We start from the raw sequence: 16,644 nt of genomic DNA, 5'->3' as shown, positions 1-16,644 counted from the left end.
ATGTATTAATGAAAGCTGCCCTAATTTTACATGTGAGGAGACCCAACCTAAGAAGGGCTGACTGCAATTCACCCTTGTCTCTCTTGGCTCCAGAAAACTGAGGATGTGGTAAAAATGGCTGACTGTCCCCTTGAGAAGGCCCAGATCTCCATCCGTACATCTATAGGTCTCAAACGTGTATCCAAACTAGTGGCTCTGTGAGACCCTACTGTTCGTTCAGGGATTAGGAAATTAAAATATCATTTTGGAAGCAAGAATCAAAAGTTGTAAAATGTGTGGCCAGGTTTTTCTGTAGTACAGACCCTGGGGCCAGGCTCAGACAACCCACCTGGGCCACACTCGAAGCAGGACCAAGAAGGGGCTTTCTCTCACCTCTCCTTTGAGATTTTCACTCACAGGTGACCATGAGTGACTCAGAGAAAAATAAGCATTCAGATTTTGGACTAGGCACTGAAACCAATTTCCTTACCCCGGGGGATCACTCTGGAGGCCCACTGGGGCAGGAGTTCCAAAGTCCCTTCTTGAGCAAGCAGGAGGGAGGTGAAGCTCTTAGGATAACCCAAGGCAGAAAGCCATGGGGCAGATGGCTCAGAGCCACATCATGCTTTCCTCACACACTCCGTACAGAACACTTGCTGGGTGTCCCTAACATTGTCCTAGTCCACATCCCACCCGGCAGGAGTGACTCCCTCCAGGGGTTCCCAGCTCCCACAGGGTACCTGCCATCTCCATCCCTGGACTGCAGAGCCACTAGTGACACCTGGTGGCCAACGGCCGCAGTATACAGTCAGACCTCTCTGACTTAGTCCAAGGAGTCTTTGGGGTCCCCCTGGAAAGAGATCCCAAGGCAAGAGGAAAGGGGTTAGGGTTCCTGATGCCCTTAGCCTAAGCCTCGGCTATGAAAGGAACCAGGCCTCACGAATTGCTCTAAACCAGGGCACCCTGGTTTTCCATCTTCACTTGACCCAGCCCCCTGCGAAAGGACCAAGTGAATCGCTCCAGGGTGGGATCTAATCTAAGTAAGGCTCCTTGGAGTCTTCCTACTTCGAACCTCACAGTAGGCTTCTCTGCCCACTGGTCAGTGCCCTCCAACGTCAGATATAATTAGCTTCTAGCTGGGAATGGAGGCCTATAATCTGAAGACTGGGGAGCCAAAGCAGAGAGACCAGGAATCTGAGGCCAGGGCTGGAGAGATGGCTCAGCGGTTAAGAGCACTGACTGCTCTTCCAGAGATCCTGAGTTCAATTCCCAGCAACCATGTGGTGGCTCACAACCATCTGTAATGGGGTCTGATACCCTCTTCGGGTGTGTCTGAGAGAGCAGTGGTGTACTCTCTGTTATGATCTTGAACCACACCAAGCCAAACAGTTCCATGTGAGGTTTATTGGGAGAGAGTGGGGCAAGGTGACTGTGGAAAGAGAAGTAGGGGGGAGGGGAAGAGGAGAGAGGGAGGGGAAGATGAGGGAGACCAGGGGAGCCTTTATTTTCTTTGATTGTTGTGTCCATGTTTTTTATGGAATCTTCTGCACCTGAGATTCTCTACTTCCCTTTTTAGGTCTTGGATAGTTTTGTTCAATTCCATCACCTGTTTGGTTGGGTTTTCCTGCAATTCTTTAAGGGATTTTTGTGCTTCCTTTTTAAGTTCTTCTACCTGTTTAGCAGTGTTCTCCTGTATTTCTTGAAGTGAGTTATTAAAGTCCTTCTTGATATCCTCTAACATCATCATGAAATATGCTTTTAAATCCGAGTCTAGCTTTTCGGGTGTGTTGGGGTATCCAGGACTCGCTGTGGTGGGCATACTGGGTTCTGATGATGCCGAGTGGTCTTGATTTCTGTTAGTAAGATTCTTACGTTTGCCTTTCGCCATCTGGTAGTCTCTGGTGTTAGATGTTCGAGCTGTCTCTGGCTGGAGTTTGTTCCTCCTGTGATTCTGTTAGCCTCTGTCAGCACTCCTGGTGAAAGAAAATGAGATTTTGTATCTTGTGATTCATGTAAAAAAAGTTGTCCTTGAACCCCCGGCAGCCGGGGGCCGAGAACAAAGCAGAACAGACAGGGCTGTTGTTAAGACAGTCCTAAGAACAGCTTAATTGTACAAGCAGGGCTATCTTGTCTGGGTCGGCACCACCTGGCGGGAACCTCCCCTCTGTCTATTGCCCCTTGACGCCAGGTAAAGTCATACATCAACTGGTTGCTATGTGAACAAAGATAAGCCCCCAGCCCACAGAAACAAAGCCCTGATGCTCTGTAATCTTTCTGTTAATGTTTGAATAAGCCAATAGTGTGTCGTTATGCTGAATTCCACACCCCTAAGCCCCTTACCCCATAAAACCCCCTAGCTTTCGAGCCTCGTGGCCGACATCCATTATCTCCTGTGTGGAATGCATGTCGGTCAAGAGCTCTGTAATTAAACGTCCTCATGTATTTACATCAAGATGATGGTCCTTCGTGATTTTTTTGTGTGCACACCGAATCGGGAGTTGAGTGGAGGTTTCCCCACTAAGTTCTATCACTGGGAGTCCAACTCTCACCGGAGTCCCAGTGGTCAGAGCACTCTCTGCAAGCAAGCCCTCCCCCTGCAGGGAAGGTGCACAGATCTGGAGCTCAGATCCACGTCCTGAGTCCCAGGGTTAGAGCCCTCCCTGGAGGCCAACTCTCCTCTGGCAGGGAAGGTGCCAAGGGGTTGAGTCTCAGCTCTGCCTCCTGGCTGAGGATGAAGGCCCGAAGGGACCCTGTCCAAGAAGCTCTGTTACTTCTGCCGCCCACGTGCTTTCCTGCATAGACTGGTCTCAGTGATCCCAAGATACTGGGTGTGCTAGGGCCCGCCGAGTTTGCGCCCGAGATGGCTTAGGGCTGGCGCCGATGGGAACGAACCCCAGCCGCTGGTCAGGCGGGTTTCCTTTGTGCCTGTTCCTGCTGGCACAAGACCCTCCGGGGTTTTTGGAACAGATGTTGTGCTCCACTTCACCAGTGATCCCAAGATCCTTGGTGTGCTAGGGCCCGCCGAGTTCGCGCCCAAGATGGCGCAGGACTGGCGCCGAATGAACGAACCCCAGCCGCTGGTCGGGCGGGTTTCCTTTGTCCCTGTTCCTGCTGGCACAAGACCCTCCGGGGTTTTTGGAACAGATGTTGTGTTTCACTCACCAGTAATCTCAAGATCCTGGGTGTACTAGGGCACCTGAGGCGGGCGTGGAGAGTCCTCCGGGGACCGGGGCTGGCGCCTACCAGAACTGAGCCTTTCTTTATATATGTTTACCTAACACAGGTAAAGGTGGGAGGTGAGCCAAGTGGATTCTGGGAATATGGTGGCTGTTGTCTTGGCAACAAGTCTACAGGTCCCGCCTATGTGACGTCACAGGTTTCAAAGGTCCTGATACCAACAATCACATACATTAAATAAATAAATAAGTAAATAAATAAATAAATCTTTAAAAAAAAAAAAAAAAAAAAGAATCTGAGGCCAGTCAGGAACACAGTGAATTCCAGACCAGCCTGGGACATGCAGTGAAGCCAGTGACACAAAGGAACAGTCCCCTCTTCAGAGACACCAGCCCCATTTCAGGGGCTCAAACAGATGACAGAACCTGCCAAAGTCACAGAGAGAGGATCTTGCAAGCCTAGAGCCCGGGCAATGGTTGTCTGGGCATCATAAGTGCTTTTATTCCATCGGCTTTCTTTCGCTTGAAGAGAAAGTAGGAACTTTCGTGGCCCTGTCACCTTGTCACACTTCAGCAGCAGAGGTGCTGCACAGAGGGACAAAGGGCCAGGTTGACACAAGTTTGGCTAGAACTTCTCCAGATGATGCTCTGTGTTTGAGATCTATCTCCCCAAACACGCCATGTGGACGCATGCCAAGCTGTGCCGGGCCCTGGAGGTAAGACAAGGCACCCCTCCCTTCTCCCTTTCCCTTCAAACTTCAGACAAAGAAGAAATGCTTGGTGGGAATGAGGAACCTGATTTGGGCTGAGGGGAGGCAACTTTGGGAGACAGGATTAGGATGGTTTTAAGGCCACTGGATTGGCCACCAAATCTAATTATCCCATGGGACTGTCACATGCTTGTTCGGTTCTCCATACCATTCCCAGTACCGAGGACACAGCTTGGCAAGCAGAGCAGAACTCTCCCCTCTTCCCACTGCTTTCATGGGTGATCTTGACCCTCAGAGGCCATTACAGTGGCTGGCGGCCAGCCCTGCCTGGCCCATCCTGTTCTACCTTGATGGGCACAGTTAACAGGTTTCCCATCTCTAGAACAGAAACTGACCAGGCTGTTGGTGTTGTGTATGGACTCAGGGAAGTAGAACAGGTGCCCCACATTCAGAGTCCTTTTGTGAGGTGAGCCAGCACCTGGAACCTCTCACTCCCAAATTCAGGAGGCAGGCAAGTGTCACTCTGTGTCGCTAGATTGTAGAAACTTAAGGACCCACAGTCTCCTCCTCTCCAGTTACAAAGACAAACAGAAGGACACGTCCATGGTAGGAAGAGAAACTTCTATGAAAGTACAGGAAGGTCACAGACACCATTCTAGAGAGTCAGGCTGATACTGGGGAAACTCACAGTGAGAGTTTCTGGGGAATGACCTTGGAGCAGTAGGGATGTTATCCTGACTGAGCCTGGGTTGTCTGGAGGTGCCAGACTACTCTTGCTCACATCGCTCCCCACTGCTCTTCCAGGTTAGGTAGGTCTCAGGGCACGCTGTAGTTTCAGCTTATTGGAAAGCTTGCCCACATCCAGCCACTGCCACGGAGGCATCACCTCATCCCGAGAGCACACCTTCTCACATGCTCACTTGCTTCCTGACTAAAATGACAAGTGTCTGTGGGCCCAGGCACACAGAGGGTGTGCTAGTTGGCAGCATGCTGTGCTCTAGACCACAGTCAGTCAGGTAACCTGAATCTGTGTTACAGGCCATGGTCAGTCATATCATTACAGGGCCCCAGACCTTAGCATAACTGACTCCATGATGGAAATGCTATTCAGGCTGTGAAAGTCAGCATGTAGACAGCACCACCTGCCGAAAATGAAAACAAAGACCTAAGCCATCAAAGTCCATAGTTCAGAGAAAGTCTCTGATATACTAACCTTGCTTTTTTGGCTTCTGTAGTTCCACTTCAGGCTAAATGTTCTTAGGAACTGCAGTGTATCAACCCAGAACATGGCCTTTGTACTTAAAAGTTCACCCAAGAAAGTGTCAGTACTACAGTGGAGTCCTGAGCATCCACTGTAGTTTTGTCAGCCAGCTAATCAAGACTTTCAGTTGGCCTAAATCTACGTGTGAGCTGTCTTCTCTTGTGAATGCCCCCACAACATGTCTGGAAGGCCCACCAAGACCCCAGAGCCTCTCAGATCAGGCAAGAATGCAATGGGAGGAGCTACTAGGGGGGTAGTTCCCAGGACTCTGATCAGTCACTGCCATACGGATGAATCTGGCACCTCCAGCCCAAAAGGAAACAAATTAGAAAGTCTCCTGGTCTGTCACCTCCAGAAGCAAAGCCGGTTCAGGCTGGACACATAGGAGAGGTCAGATGGGGCTGCAGATTGAGTGCCCAGGATCCATGTGAGATGTCACTGGACACACCTCTGCCTATTCAGTTGTATGACTGTGTGGTAGCCACCCCTGGTGTGTGTGTGTGTGTGTGTGTGTGTGTGTGTGTGTGTGTGTGTGTGTGTGTGTGTGTGTGTGTTTGTGTGTGTGTGTTTATGTGTGTGTGTTTATGTGTGTATATCCATGTGTTTCTGTCAGTTTTGTTTCCCTGTGTTGACCAGTGGCTTTCTCTGGAGTAAGACCCTCCTGTTCCCAGCTTAAGATCTGTGCCCCCTCCTGTTGGGGACACAAATCCTTTGGCTCTGCCAGGTCACCCAGAGAGACGAAAATCTCAACCTGTCCCACTTCAAGAGCAGGGCACTTGCTTGTTTACTTGCTTGAATCCTGCTCACAGTCAGGGTTGGTCACTGTATGGAGGCAGGAGGGGGTCAGGCCTCTCATCCAGGCCCCCCTGTCCTCTAAGCAGAATGCACACAGGGAAGAGGAAACACTTCTCCCAGTGAGGATTCGCTCCACTCTGTCTGATCTAAGCAACCCCGGGGAAGGGGAAAGTTCCCCTGGCTGAGCTTGAAGGAAAAGAGAAAAATCCCCTCCTTTGTCTTCCATGATTTATGTCTCCTTATTAATTGATGGTCCATATAATTGAAAAACTCAAAACCCATCATTCTCTGAAAAAAAAAGATAGAATTTCCCCCACAGAAACCCCCACACCCCCAGATGAGATCAGTACCAGATAATGCAATCTGGACAGAGCAGATTTTCCCTTCTGTTCAACACTGACCACGGAGACTTTAAACAATTTTCACTAGGTCCATTTTTAGAAGGATTAAAGATAGCTGCTAAAATGTTTTTCATTGTCACCCAGTCAACTCCAGATATTATTTAAAAGTAATCAAAGATGATGATGACAATGATGATGATGATGATGACGACGACAATGATGACGATGAGGAGGAGGAGGAGGAGGAGGACTATGATAGTGTTTAACAACAGAGAACTGATTGGGACCCTTTATACAAACTGAAAGCCACTGTCATCCCTTGAGCACTGTCCCAGAGGACATCTTACCTTCCTTGCCCCTGACACACACCCCTCAAGTCTGTTTGCATGTTGCTTTCCTATCTAAGGAGACTTTGCTCAGCAAGGCCTTCCTGCCACCATGTCTCTTACTCTGCGAACTCATTGATGAAGTCATGTTTGGACCAGTGACCTCCATGTCAACCCCGCATGCTTCTGGGAATACACACCAGGGTGTCACACGCACCAACACACACCAGGGTGTCACACACACCAACACACACCAGGGTGTCACACACACCAGGGTGTCACACACACCAGGGTGTCACACATACACACACCTGGGTGTCACACACACCAGGGTGTCACATACACACACCAGGGTGTCATGGCATAAATGGGACATGGGTGACAGGATAGTTGCACCCCCCAAAACCCCAACTTCCAGAACAGAGGAACTTTATGCCAAGTGAACACCAAACGAACTCCACTACTTCCTATCCTGCTTACAAATCCCTCTTAGCATCACTGTGTATTGCCACAGCAAAATGTGCCTGAAATACACACCCAGCTGGACCCAAGAGGATGAAAGGTTAGCATGGACCCTCCAATGGGAACCATGAAAGTGTTATAAGAATCTGGGTATGCATGTTGTTTGTATGTGTATGTGTGTGTGTGAACCATGAAAGTGTTATAAGAATCTGGGTATGCGGGCTGGTGAGATGGCTCAGTGGGTAAGAGCACCCGACTGCTCTTCCGAAGGTCCGAAGTTCAAATCCCAGCAACCACATGGTGGCTCACAACCACCCGTAATGAGATCTGATGCCCTCTTCTGGTGTATCTGAAGACAACTACAGTGTACTTACATATAATAAATAAATAAATCTTTAAAAAAAAAAAAAAGAATCTGGGTATGCATGGTGTGGGGGGGGGGGAATCCCACATTCTTAGGTGATGTAGGAAGCATCTTATAGAGACCTTGGAGTGGATCGAAAGCCACCCCCTCCCCACATTCACCCAGATCCAATGTGACTTATTTGGAAATAGGTGTTTGGGACCAGGTGCCTTCTAGAGCCATGTAGAGGCCCACACTGTGCTGCCTCCACCTTGCATGGTTTCTCCGTGTAGCCCTGGCTGTCCTGGAACTCACTACATAGACTGGGCTGGCCTTGAACTCCTGCTTCTAGCTCCTGAGTGCTGGGATTAAGATGTGTGCTACCACACATTTCTCAGAAGATTCGTTTAATGGGACAACGTCAGAAAGCTCAAAACATGCCAGGAAGAAGACAAGGGCAGACCAGGCACAGAATGTACCTCACTCTGGCATTAACCTTAATTATTACTTAATATAAATCCCAGGATGCCCTGCGATTTCTGATCCTCACAGGCCTGTGAGCTGTCGGACAGGTACATTGGGCGTCTCAAGCAAGGGGAAACGTGAGTCCAGTTCCCAGCACTACAGAATAATGAAAAAGTAGATAAGCAGGACTCGCCATTCCCAGCACCCACATGGCAGCTCACAAACTTCATAAGTCCAGCTCCTGGGAATTTGATACCCTCTTCTGGCCCCCAAAGGTTCTAGGCACACATTCAGGCAAAACATGCACACATATAAAATAAATAACTCTTATAAAACAAACAAACAACAAGAACAAACAAACCTCTCAATAAACCAGGTGACACACACATGTCACCTCAGCCTTGGAAGGTGGGGACAGGAGGATCAGAAATCGCAGGGCATCCTGGGATTTATATTAAGTAATAATTAAGGTTAATGCCAGAGTGAGGTACATGAACATGCGACTGGGTCAAATAGGTAGGTAGATAGATGCATGACTGACTGACAGACTGATAGACTGACAGACAAAAATTTCCTCTGGACAACATCTATATTAAGACAGTTTTACATGCAGGAAAATATTTGCTTTACTACATTGAGTAAATTTTAAAAATTCTAGTAAGATCCAACACCCTAGACTATAACAATGAGTTACTGAGAAAAGAGAGGATGGAAAGAAGGCAGAGAGATAGTTGAAAGAAAAATCCAAGGAAACAAACATGTGCCCTGAGAAAACTGACATTTTGTCTGCCATTTGAAAAGTTGAGTTTGGAGACAAGCAGGCATCACTAACTGCAATACCACATAAGGTCACACGGTGGCGCGACGTCTCCACTAGTTTCTCTCCATCCTTCGGGCCCAGGGGTTACTCTTGCTTGCATTGTTCATAAAACAGCTAGAGAATCCCATAAAAGCCTTGTTTGTTTGTTTGTTTGTTTGTTTGTTCGTTCGTCTGTCTGTCCATTTTAATTTTTTATTTTGTGTTTCTGGCCCTATCTTTGGTCACTTCCACATGTACGCTAGGTGTCACTGGCCAGAGATGGTCAGAGACAGCAGTGCCACTTAAGGCAATAAAGGAAGATGCTATCAGAACCCTGAAAAGTGACAGAGGCCTGATACAGGCAGCCCCAACTACCCCACAGGCTGAGATGGGAGGATCTCTCAAAGCTGTTCTAGCCCAGCCAGGGCAATATCTTTGTCTCCTTGCCACACTCTCTCAAAAAAAACGTGGTGGAGGGGGGGGAGGGGAGAGGGAGGGGAAGAGGGCAGGCAGGATGGAAAACCAATTCTACCCAAACTGGTGGATGAAATGCAGATACTGTATTTTAAACTATAGAAAAATTCAACAGTATGAAACACAATATATGTCAAATCCAGTACCACAACCCATGATAAGGACAATCTAACAGTAAACCTGGAGAGAAGTCTTGCAGAAAATTAAGGTCCCTTTTTGTTCAAAACACCCTAGCCTGCCCTCCCAAGCCTTATTTAGTACTTGAAAGTCTTTAGATGTAATATCGACTCCTTCTTAATGATACCTAATAACTGTACATATTTATCAAGCACACCAAGATAATGCATGCATATGCCGTGTAACGACACAACCACATCTCTACCACTCCCATCCCAGTGACCAGCTAATATTCTTTGTGCTAGGGGCCTGAGAATTCCTCTCTCCCAGTTCTTCCTGAAATGTACATTACATTGATGTAAATTATCCTCACCACGCTGAGCCATAGACATTAGAAGTCTCTCTAGTATACAGCTACCTACCTCTGCTATCCCCAACCCCACCCTGCGTTCATCTCTCTGTAGCTGGGACAAACTGCTTGAGAAACAAAAGGGAGACAGATTACTGGTGACCCACTGGCTCTCACTCAGGGCATCAGCTGATAGAAGCACCCGTGGAAAATAAATGTAAGAGAATATTATTCAGCCACATGAAAGAATGAAGTCTTGGAATTTGTGGCAGTTGAGCTAGAGGTCATTAAGTGAAATAAGCCAGGCACATAAAAACAAATATCGCATGTTCTGTAAATTGAAGCTAAAAACAAAACAAAAACAAACAAACACAAAAAAACTAGACCAGTGTCTCAAAGAACGGGAGAAGAATAGCTGTCAGTGTGGAGAACCATTGTTATGGTTTGAGCTGAAAGCTCCTTTGTTGAAAGCTTGGCTGCAGACAGATGGGATTTGGGGAAGTGATTGGCTCACAAGGGCTCTGACTTCATCAATGAACTAACACATGGATAGATTCATAATTTGGTAGCCCTTTGGGGAGGTGGTGCAAACTGGAAGGCGGAGTCCAGCCAGAGGAAGTGTCACTGATCCTGCACCCTGGAAAGGTGCATTGTCCCTGGCCCTCTCCTCTCAGCCTCTTTCCTGCCCACCCTGAGTGGGCAGCCCCCTCCGCACTTGGTTGATCCTGCATCCTAACAGTTGTGAGGAGTTCTGCAATGGCATGGACCTGGGAGCACAGGGGCCTCTGACAGACTCACTTTACTTTGTTTGGACTGTTCAGGCTTGTGTTAGAGTCTTCTTTTAAAATTACCTTTTATTTGTTTGTTGTTGCTGTTGGTGTGTGTGCATGTGTGTGTACACATGAGAAGGTTAGAAAATAACCTACAGGAGTCTTTCTTTTACCGCATGGATGCTGGAGATTGAACTCTGGTCAGTGGACTTAACAGCAAGTGCCTTTACCCACTGAGCCCTCTCACCAGCCCCTCATATTGGCACCTTAATGCAGTGAGTATCTTTGGGTTTCATCCCTTTCTTCGTCTTCTTCTCCTCCTCCTTGTTCCTTCCCTTCCTCCTCTCCTATTTCTTCTTCTTCTCTTAATTCTTTCCCTTTTTTCCCCACTTCCAAACAAGCTCTCACTAGCTGGCCTGGGACTTACAAGGATATCCTGGGGTTCACTCTGTACCGTCTCCTGAACACAGAGCCCTCACCTTCCCTAGGTTCTGTTCACACTACCGAGCATCGAAAGAGACTGGCGATCCTCTTTTCAGGATCAAGTTCAGTTTCAAAACCAGATCCTGGCTTAGTCTTGCATAGAGTGGTTCCTTATTGTGGGGACAGGAGGTGTAGCTCCTAGGCACATCATTCCTTCGGGAAATCACATGCAGGGACATTGCCATAGAGAGAAGGCCTCCTCAGACATCAAAAGACTCCAAGGCTGCCAGTGTCTCTCCCTATTAGCCAGAGGAAGTCTGGTCACCGAATTTAACCTTAAATTGAAATGACCGTCACAGAAAGTTAGTAATAATAAGTAGGTAGATGCAGGTCCTACCACCACAGTCACTGACTGACAGGTTTTGGGCATTTTGTTGTTGTTGTTGTTGTTGTTGTTGTTGTTGTTGTTTTGTTTGCACCACAGCCCGGTTTATCTCACAGAACACAGTCAAAGAGAACAGAGGCAATTCTGAGGTTCCTGCTTCATCAGGACTGCCTGTCTATTGCACAAATGCAGTTGAGGCCCACACCAAATGGGCTGGACTGGAGCCTAGAAATTAGACCTAGGAATTTATTACAGTGACTCCTATACATCTCACAAACAGACTATGGTTTGTGACTATAGTGGGTGAGGACTGTCAAGTAAGGTCAAGCTAACTGCCAGAGGCCACACAGGCAGTGATGGCAAGAAGACCCTGCCACAGAAAAGTCCCTTTAATAATAAGTCTACCCACATAGCTCTTGGGCCGTGAAAGTTTCAAATGTGTTTGAAAAAAATCAAGAAATAGATGATAGATAAATAGATGATAGATAGATAGATGATAGATTAGATTAGATTAGATAGATAAATATTTGGTCTTTGTTTTACATTTTTTTATTCACTTTACATCTCACTATCAGTTTCCGCTCTCCTCATGAAGAAGCTGCTCCTGTGGATCCCTTTCCCCTAAATGGACTGCCTGTCTGGCTTCAGTGGGAGAGGATGTGCCTTGTCCTGCAGCCACCTGGTGTGCTGGGGGGAGGGGGGAGGGGGAGGGGGGAGGGGTGTTACTTAGAGGGTGGCTCCCATTTCTCAAAGGGGAAGGGAGGGAGGAATGGGGGGTGATCTACTTGCTACTGACAGTTTTGAAATGTCACAAGATGTTGCCTCCACTGACTGCCTGAAGCAGTCATCTGTGTGAGATGGCACATGGCATACCACAGAATCCCCAATCAAGGTGCACCGCTGTCGGGTACTCTGTGCTTGGAACGTTTCTGACATGTTTGTCTCACACCTCAATGAACTTCCCTGAAGCATGTATAGTCATAAATGCCCAAACCTCTCACACACAGACCCAGACGAATACACTGTGCTTTGCAACACATGAACTGCACTCTTGCTCAGAGCAGTGACCCCTCCCTGCAACCCAAGCATTCAGGAGCCCAAAGTTCCAGGCCAGCCTAAGCTACAATATGAGATCCTGCCTCGAGGAAGGGAGGGAAAGAGGGAGAAGGAAGAAGGGGAAGGAAGAAGGAAAAACAAATCATTATAGATACTTCAGAAATAATTCGGAAGACCTAGATGTGGTGGCTATTTTAGTTATTTTCCCATTGTTGACACAAAGCACCATGACCAAGGCAACTTATAAAAGCAAGCACCCAGCTGGGCCTACAGCTCCACAGGGCTATAAACCTCAATGACTGCGCAAAAGCAGGAACAGCTGCGCTCACGTCTTGATCCACAAGCAGGGAGCGCACTGGGAATGGTGGAAGGTTCTTCAAAACCTTAAACTGTCCACAGTGACACACCCACCAACTGAGGACCAAGTGTTCAGACATGTGAGCCTACGGAGGCCACTCACCCAAACCACCCCCATGTAATCCCAGCATTTGGGAGGTAGAGGCAGGGGGACCGGAAGTTCAGAGTCATCCTCAACTATGTGAGTGTGTGTGTGTGTATTCAAAACCAGACTGGACTTCGTCAGACTCTGGTAGAATAAACAAACAAATGGGTTAACTGGATGGCTCAGTGGGTAAAGGCATTTGCCACCCAAGACTGACAACCTAAGTTCAACTCCCAGAACCCACATAAAGCAGGGAAGAAGAGCCCAGTCTCCACAATGTGAGGGCTGCCATTCAAACACATACGTCATACATACATACATACATACATTCATACATACATACACACATACATACATACATTCATACATACATACACATACAGATAATAATAATAAATAATAATAAATGTTTAAAGAAAGAAATAATTTCAGAAATAGATACATATGCATGTTTATTCACAGAAAATGCCAGTTATTGGCTTTAATATTGACCATGGTTATCAGAGTTCACAAAAAAGCATAAAGTGCAAAAGGTCTGTAAATCCTCCCAGAGCTATGGTTAATATTACTTCAGCCAGGGTACATACCGCCTATACATAGCACACTCTACATAAAGTATGAAACACAGTTTATATCTGAAAGTACTCTATTTGCTTGGTTTAATTCCTGTGGTTATAAAATAGTTTTAAATCTGACCGGATGTGTATGGAAAGACACAAGCCATGTTTTAAAGTCTGTGGGAGAATAATGTCTATAAAATCTATTGAGAATCCCAATCTGGCCAAAGATGTGTTGTTGGCCAGTGGGACCAACAGCACCCAGGTCAAGCCCTGGTTGGGAAGAATCCAAGTTCAGCTGGATAAGGAGTTGGGGAAGGCCCTAGCTGGGTGTCCCCAGAGACCATTAGTTGTCAGACCTGAGGGAAGAAGAGAGTCAGAGAAGGTTCAAATCCCAGTGTTGGCTCTGGGTAGGGGTTGGGAGAAGAGGACTCGTGAGGGAAGATTCAGACTCCTGAGAAATCCAACCAATAGAATGGGTGGCAGTATTTTCACAGAGCCATGTTTGATCCTCAACACAACACTGTTGACCCGTGACTGGGGTAGGCACTTTTCCCTGGGTAGACACCCATTTCCCCGAGTGGATCACATTACAAAGGGAAGCAGACAGAAGGAACACTTCTGAAGGGCTGGCTTTGGCATCACAGGGCACTAGAGAGAGAAGAATTCTCCTAAAAACCAATAATGGTTCAAAACTGTAAAATCACTGACAGCCATGACCACTTGGTAACATTCATGGCTTCCTCTGTCCTGAGATCTCAGGTAGATTCGGAACAGAACAGAGCCCGACACCCATGCAGGGCCCAGTGGTCACGACATCACTCATCGATGTCATCTCTACCAGAAGGGAGAAGATTCTGGAGTGCACATCGGTTACCGGGCTTCGCTTGTGGAAGTGGCCCACTGGGTCCAGTCAGGTACTCGGCTCCTTTCACCCAAGCATGTTCATTCACATCCATCCGTATTTTATCTCTGTTCCTAGGGATGTCAGCAGAGGCCCTAGGGAATAAGTCCTTTTCCTGATAAAAAAGAAATGGTTCTTCCCTGACTTTGAGGACACCATCGCGGCTAAGGAAGGGCACTCAGGTCAGACTAAACCTTGCATCTAAAACTCCTTTCCTTCAGCCGTCTCACTAACTTATGCATTTATTACGTTACATGTATAAATGTTTTGCCTGCCTGTATGTACGTGTGCACCAAATGCCCTTAGAAGTCAGAAGAGGGCGTCAGATGCCCCAGGGCTGGAGTTGCTGGTTATGAGCCTCACAAGTCGCTGGGTCGTCTGGGAGAGAGCAACACGGGTTCTTAACTGTTGAACCAACTCTCCAGCCCCAGACGACCCTTCCAGATGAAGGCAGCTAGGTGTCATCTTCAGGACATTTATACAGACTTATGTATAATAAGTCCTTATGTAGAATATATAAGGGCAGCTCCCGAGCCTGGTAAGATGAACCAGAAACAAGGCTAGTTTGATTTTGCCCTCTGAAAACTTCTAGACTCAAAAACCAAAGGACTCAGCCGCAATTCTGATCCATAAACCCCTAGGTTGCCACAAACATTTCACTCAAAGTCATTTTAAACATATTTTAAGCTACAGTAAAATGACATATACAATCATTCAAAACCAAGTATTCCTGCCTTGTAAATCGCCAATCAAATGACTGTGTGTTTGCTACCTGGGAGAGTTGGTAAATGCTATGAATTTAATAAAAGACAACTTATTTTACACCTTCATGTTCTATAAATATTTGTGACTATAAACAAGAAATAGCCCAGCAAGTTACTTCTAAAACTCCAAAGCCACAAAAGCAGAATGAAGTCTATTCATTTAAAAACTCTTTAAGTCCAGTTCCCACTTTGTACCCTGTGAAGGTTCTAAACAGAGTAAGAGATCCTAGAAGTGCCAGAACCCGCAGCTAGCTCCTTCAGACTCAGGACACCACTCAGAACGGTGTTCCAACTCCAGTCCCCTGAGTGCAGTCTCACCACTGACAATGGAATGTCAGAAAGCAGAAGGTGCCTGAGTTACAAACATCCCTGAGATACCCCATACCCACTTCATACCCTGAAGAGAGCCCAGTGAAGACAGTAGGATGCAGGTGAGAGACATTCATGTCAGAGTCTGCCCCTTCCTCCCTGGGATCCCCAGCCAGCCAATCAGAGTGTAGTGACCGCCCAGCATCAAGAAGAGCAAAGTGCTCTGAGAAACCAGTTAGCACCAGGTATTATGAAAACAAAAGCCGGAGGCCCACATCCTAGGGAGGCTACGTCACTCAGGAAGCACATATCCCCTAAAAACAGCAGAGAAACGGGGTCAGAATCTTGGAGGTAACGACACACCAAAAGCTTCCAATAAGAAAAGCTTTCCAAAATCTTCACAGGCGCTCCACAGTCAAGCCTCCAGAGCTGCCTCCGCGATTACAACGAGGCCTTGCTCTCACAGAGGTCACAAGAGGGGGCTGTGTGTGGAATCTTCACATAACCTGAAGGATTCTCTGTGGGTCTGAGGCTGCTGCACTCTGGAAGAGCAGAAATAGTGTCTATATGTAATGTGTGCTTAAAGAGGAGTGTAGCTTTTGGCATAGAGGGTGTTGCCAGCTTTGCCCTCTGAAGCCGTGGCTCCATCTCTCAGCAGAGGTAGTGGAAGGATCCACAAACACGTGGAGAACCTGGGAAAGCTAAGAGGTGCGAGTGACAAGCCACCCGTCTTAGTCACACCCCCCACACGTGTTTTGCCCACTTGGTTTTGTTGAAGGACAGTTTCTCCCGGCAAAATGAAAAGTTCTGGAACCTTTCATCACCAAATCAGAAGGTCTTGTTTATCAGGGGGTTGAGAGTCTGGAAATGGTGGAAACAGCAAGCTACCCTCTCCAGCAAGAAACTTTGGGTTGCCCTAGGTCTCCCAAAGAACTACTCTGTTGATGTCATTATGGACATAACCCAGCAAGCCCGTATGCCTGGAAAGGATACTGAGGAAGACACCTTATGTCCCTGAGCCCTCTACTTAACCTAGGGAGGTCAGGCACAGTGGTCCAGTTAGATCACAAAGGAGCAGAATTTTAAACACCCACACCACACCAATTCCTCAACCCCCTCAGCCATCTTTGCTAGCAAACGAAGCCCAGCGCGCACTCGAATAGAAGTAAGTAGAGAAGCTGGTCACTGCCTTGCCATCACGTGATCTTGACTGGCGACTTCTTGTGGGCACACAGAAGGGACACATAAGGGACACCAATAAAAGCCCATTTCTCGCTGGGCCAGAATCTGATGACTGGACCTTGCTCAGGTATCTCTGAGGCAGCATCAAAGTAGGCGAAGCACACACAGCCCAGGTACGAAGCAAGGCAGATGAGAATATGCCTGCAAGAGAAGGGAGATGTGAGCCTGGTGCAGTGCTTCTCCCTGGGGCCACCC

General features: G+C 47.5%; 1 protein-coding gene across 6 annotated transcripts in view; it reads right to left on the bottom strand.

The window, feature by feature from the left end:
- Positions 1-1,459: 1,459 nt before the first annotated feature.
- Acer2 (alkaline ceramidase 2) overlaps positions 1,460-16,644 on the bottom strand; it is a 58,177-nt gene continuing 42,992 nt past the window's right edge. For 2 of the 6 annotated variants that reach the window (XM_006537878.4, XM_006537877.4), the window contains one exon: positions 13,100-16,590. In XM_006537878.4, the coding sequence (XP_006537941.1) occupies positions 16,325-16,590 (266 nt within the window). In that variant the 3' untranslated portion in view covers positions 13,100-16,324. Of the gene's footprint in view, positions 1,953-13,099; positions 16,591-16,644 lie in introns of those variants that run through there. The other 4 variants (NM_139306.3, NM_001290541.1, XM_011250012.3 and 1 more) reach the window with 3 other exon arrangements.

This window comes from Mus musculus, chromosome 4, assembly GCF_000001635.26.
Source record: "Mus musculus strain C57BL/6J chromosome 4, GRCm38.p6 C57BL/6J".
Taxonomy (NCBI): domain Eukaryota; kingdom Metazoa; phylum Chordata; class Mammalia; order Rodentia; family Muridae; genus Mus; species Mus musculus.
The sequence above is the reverse complement of the archived record's forward strand: the minus strand, read 5'-3'. Positions and strand labels throughout refer to the sequence as shown.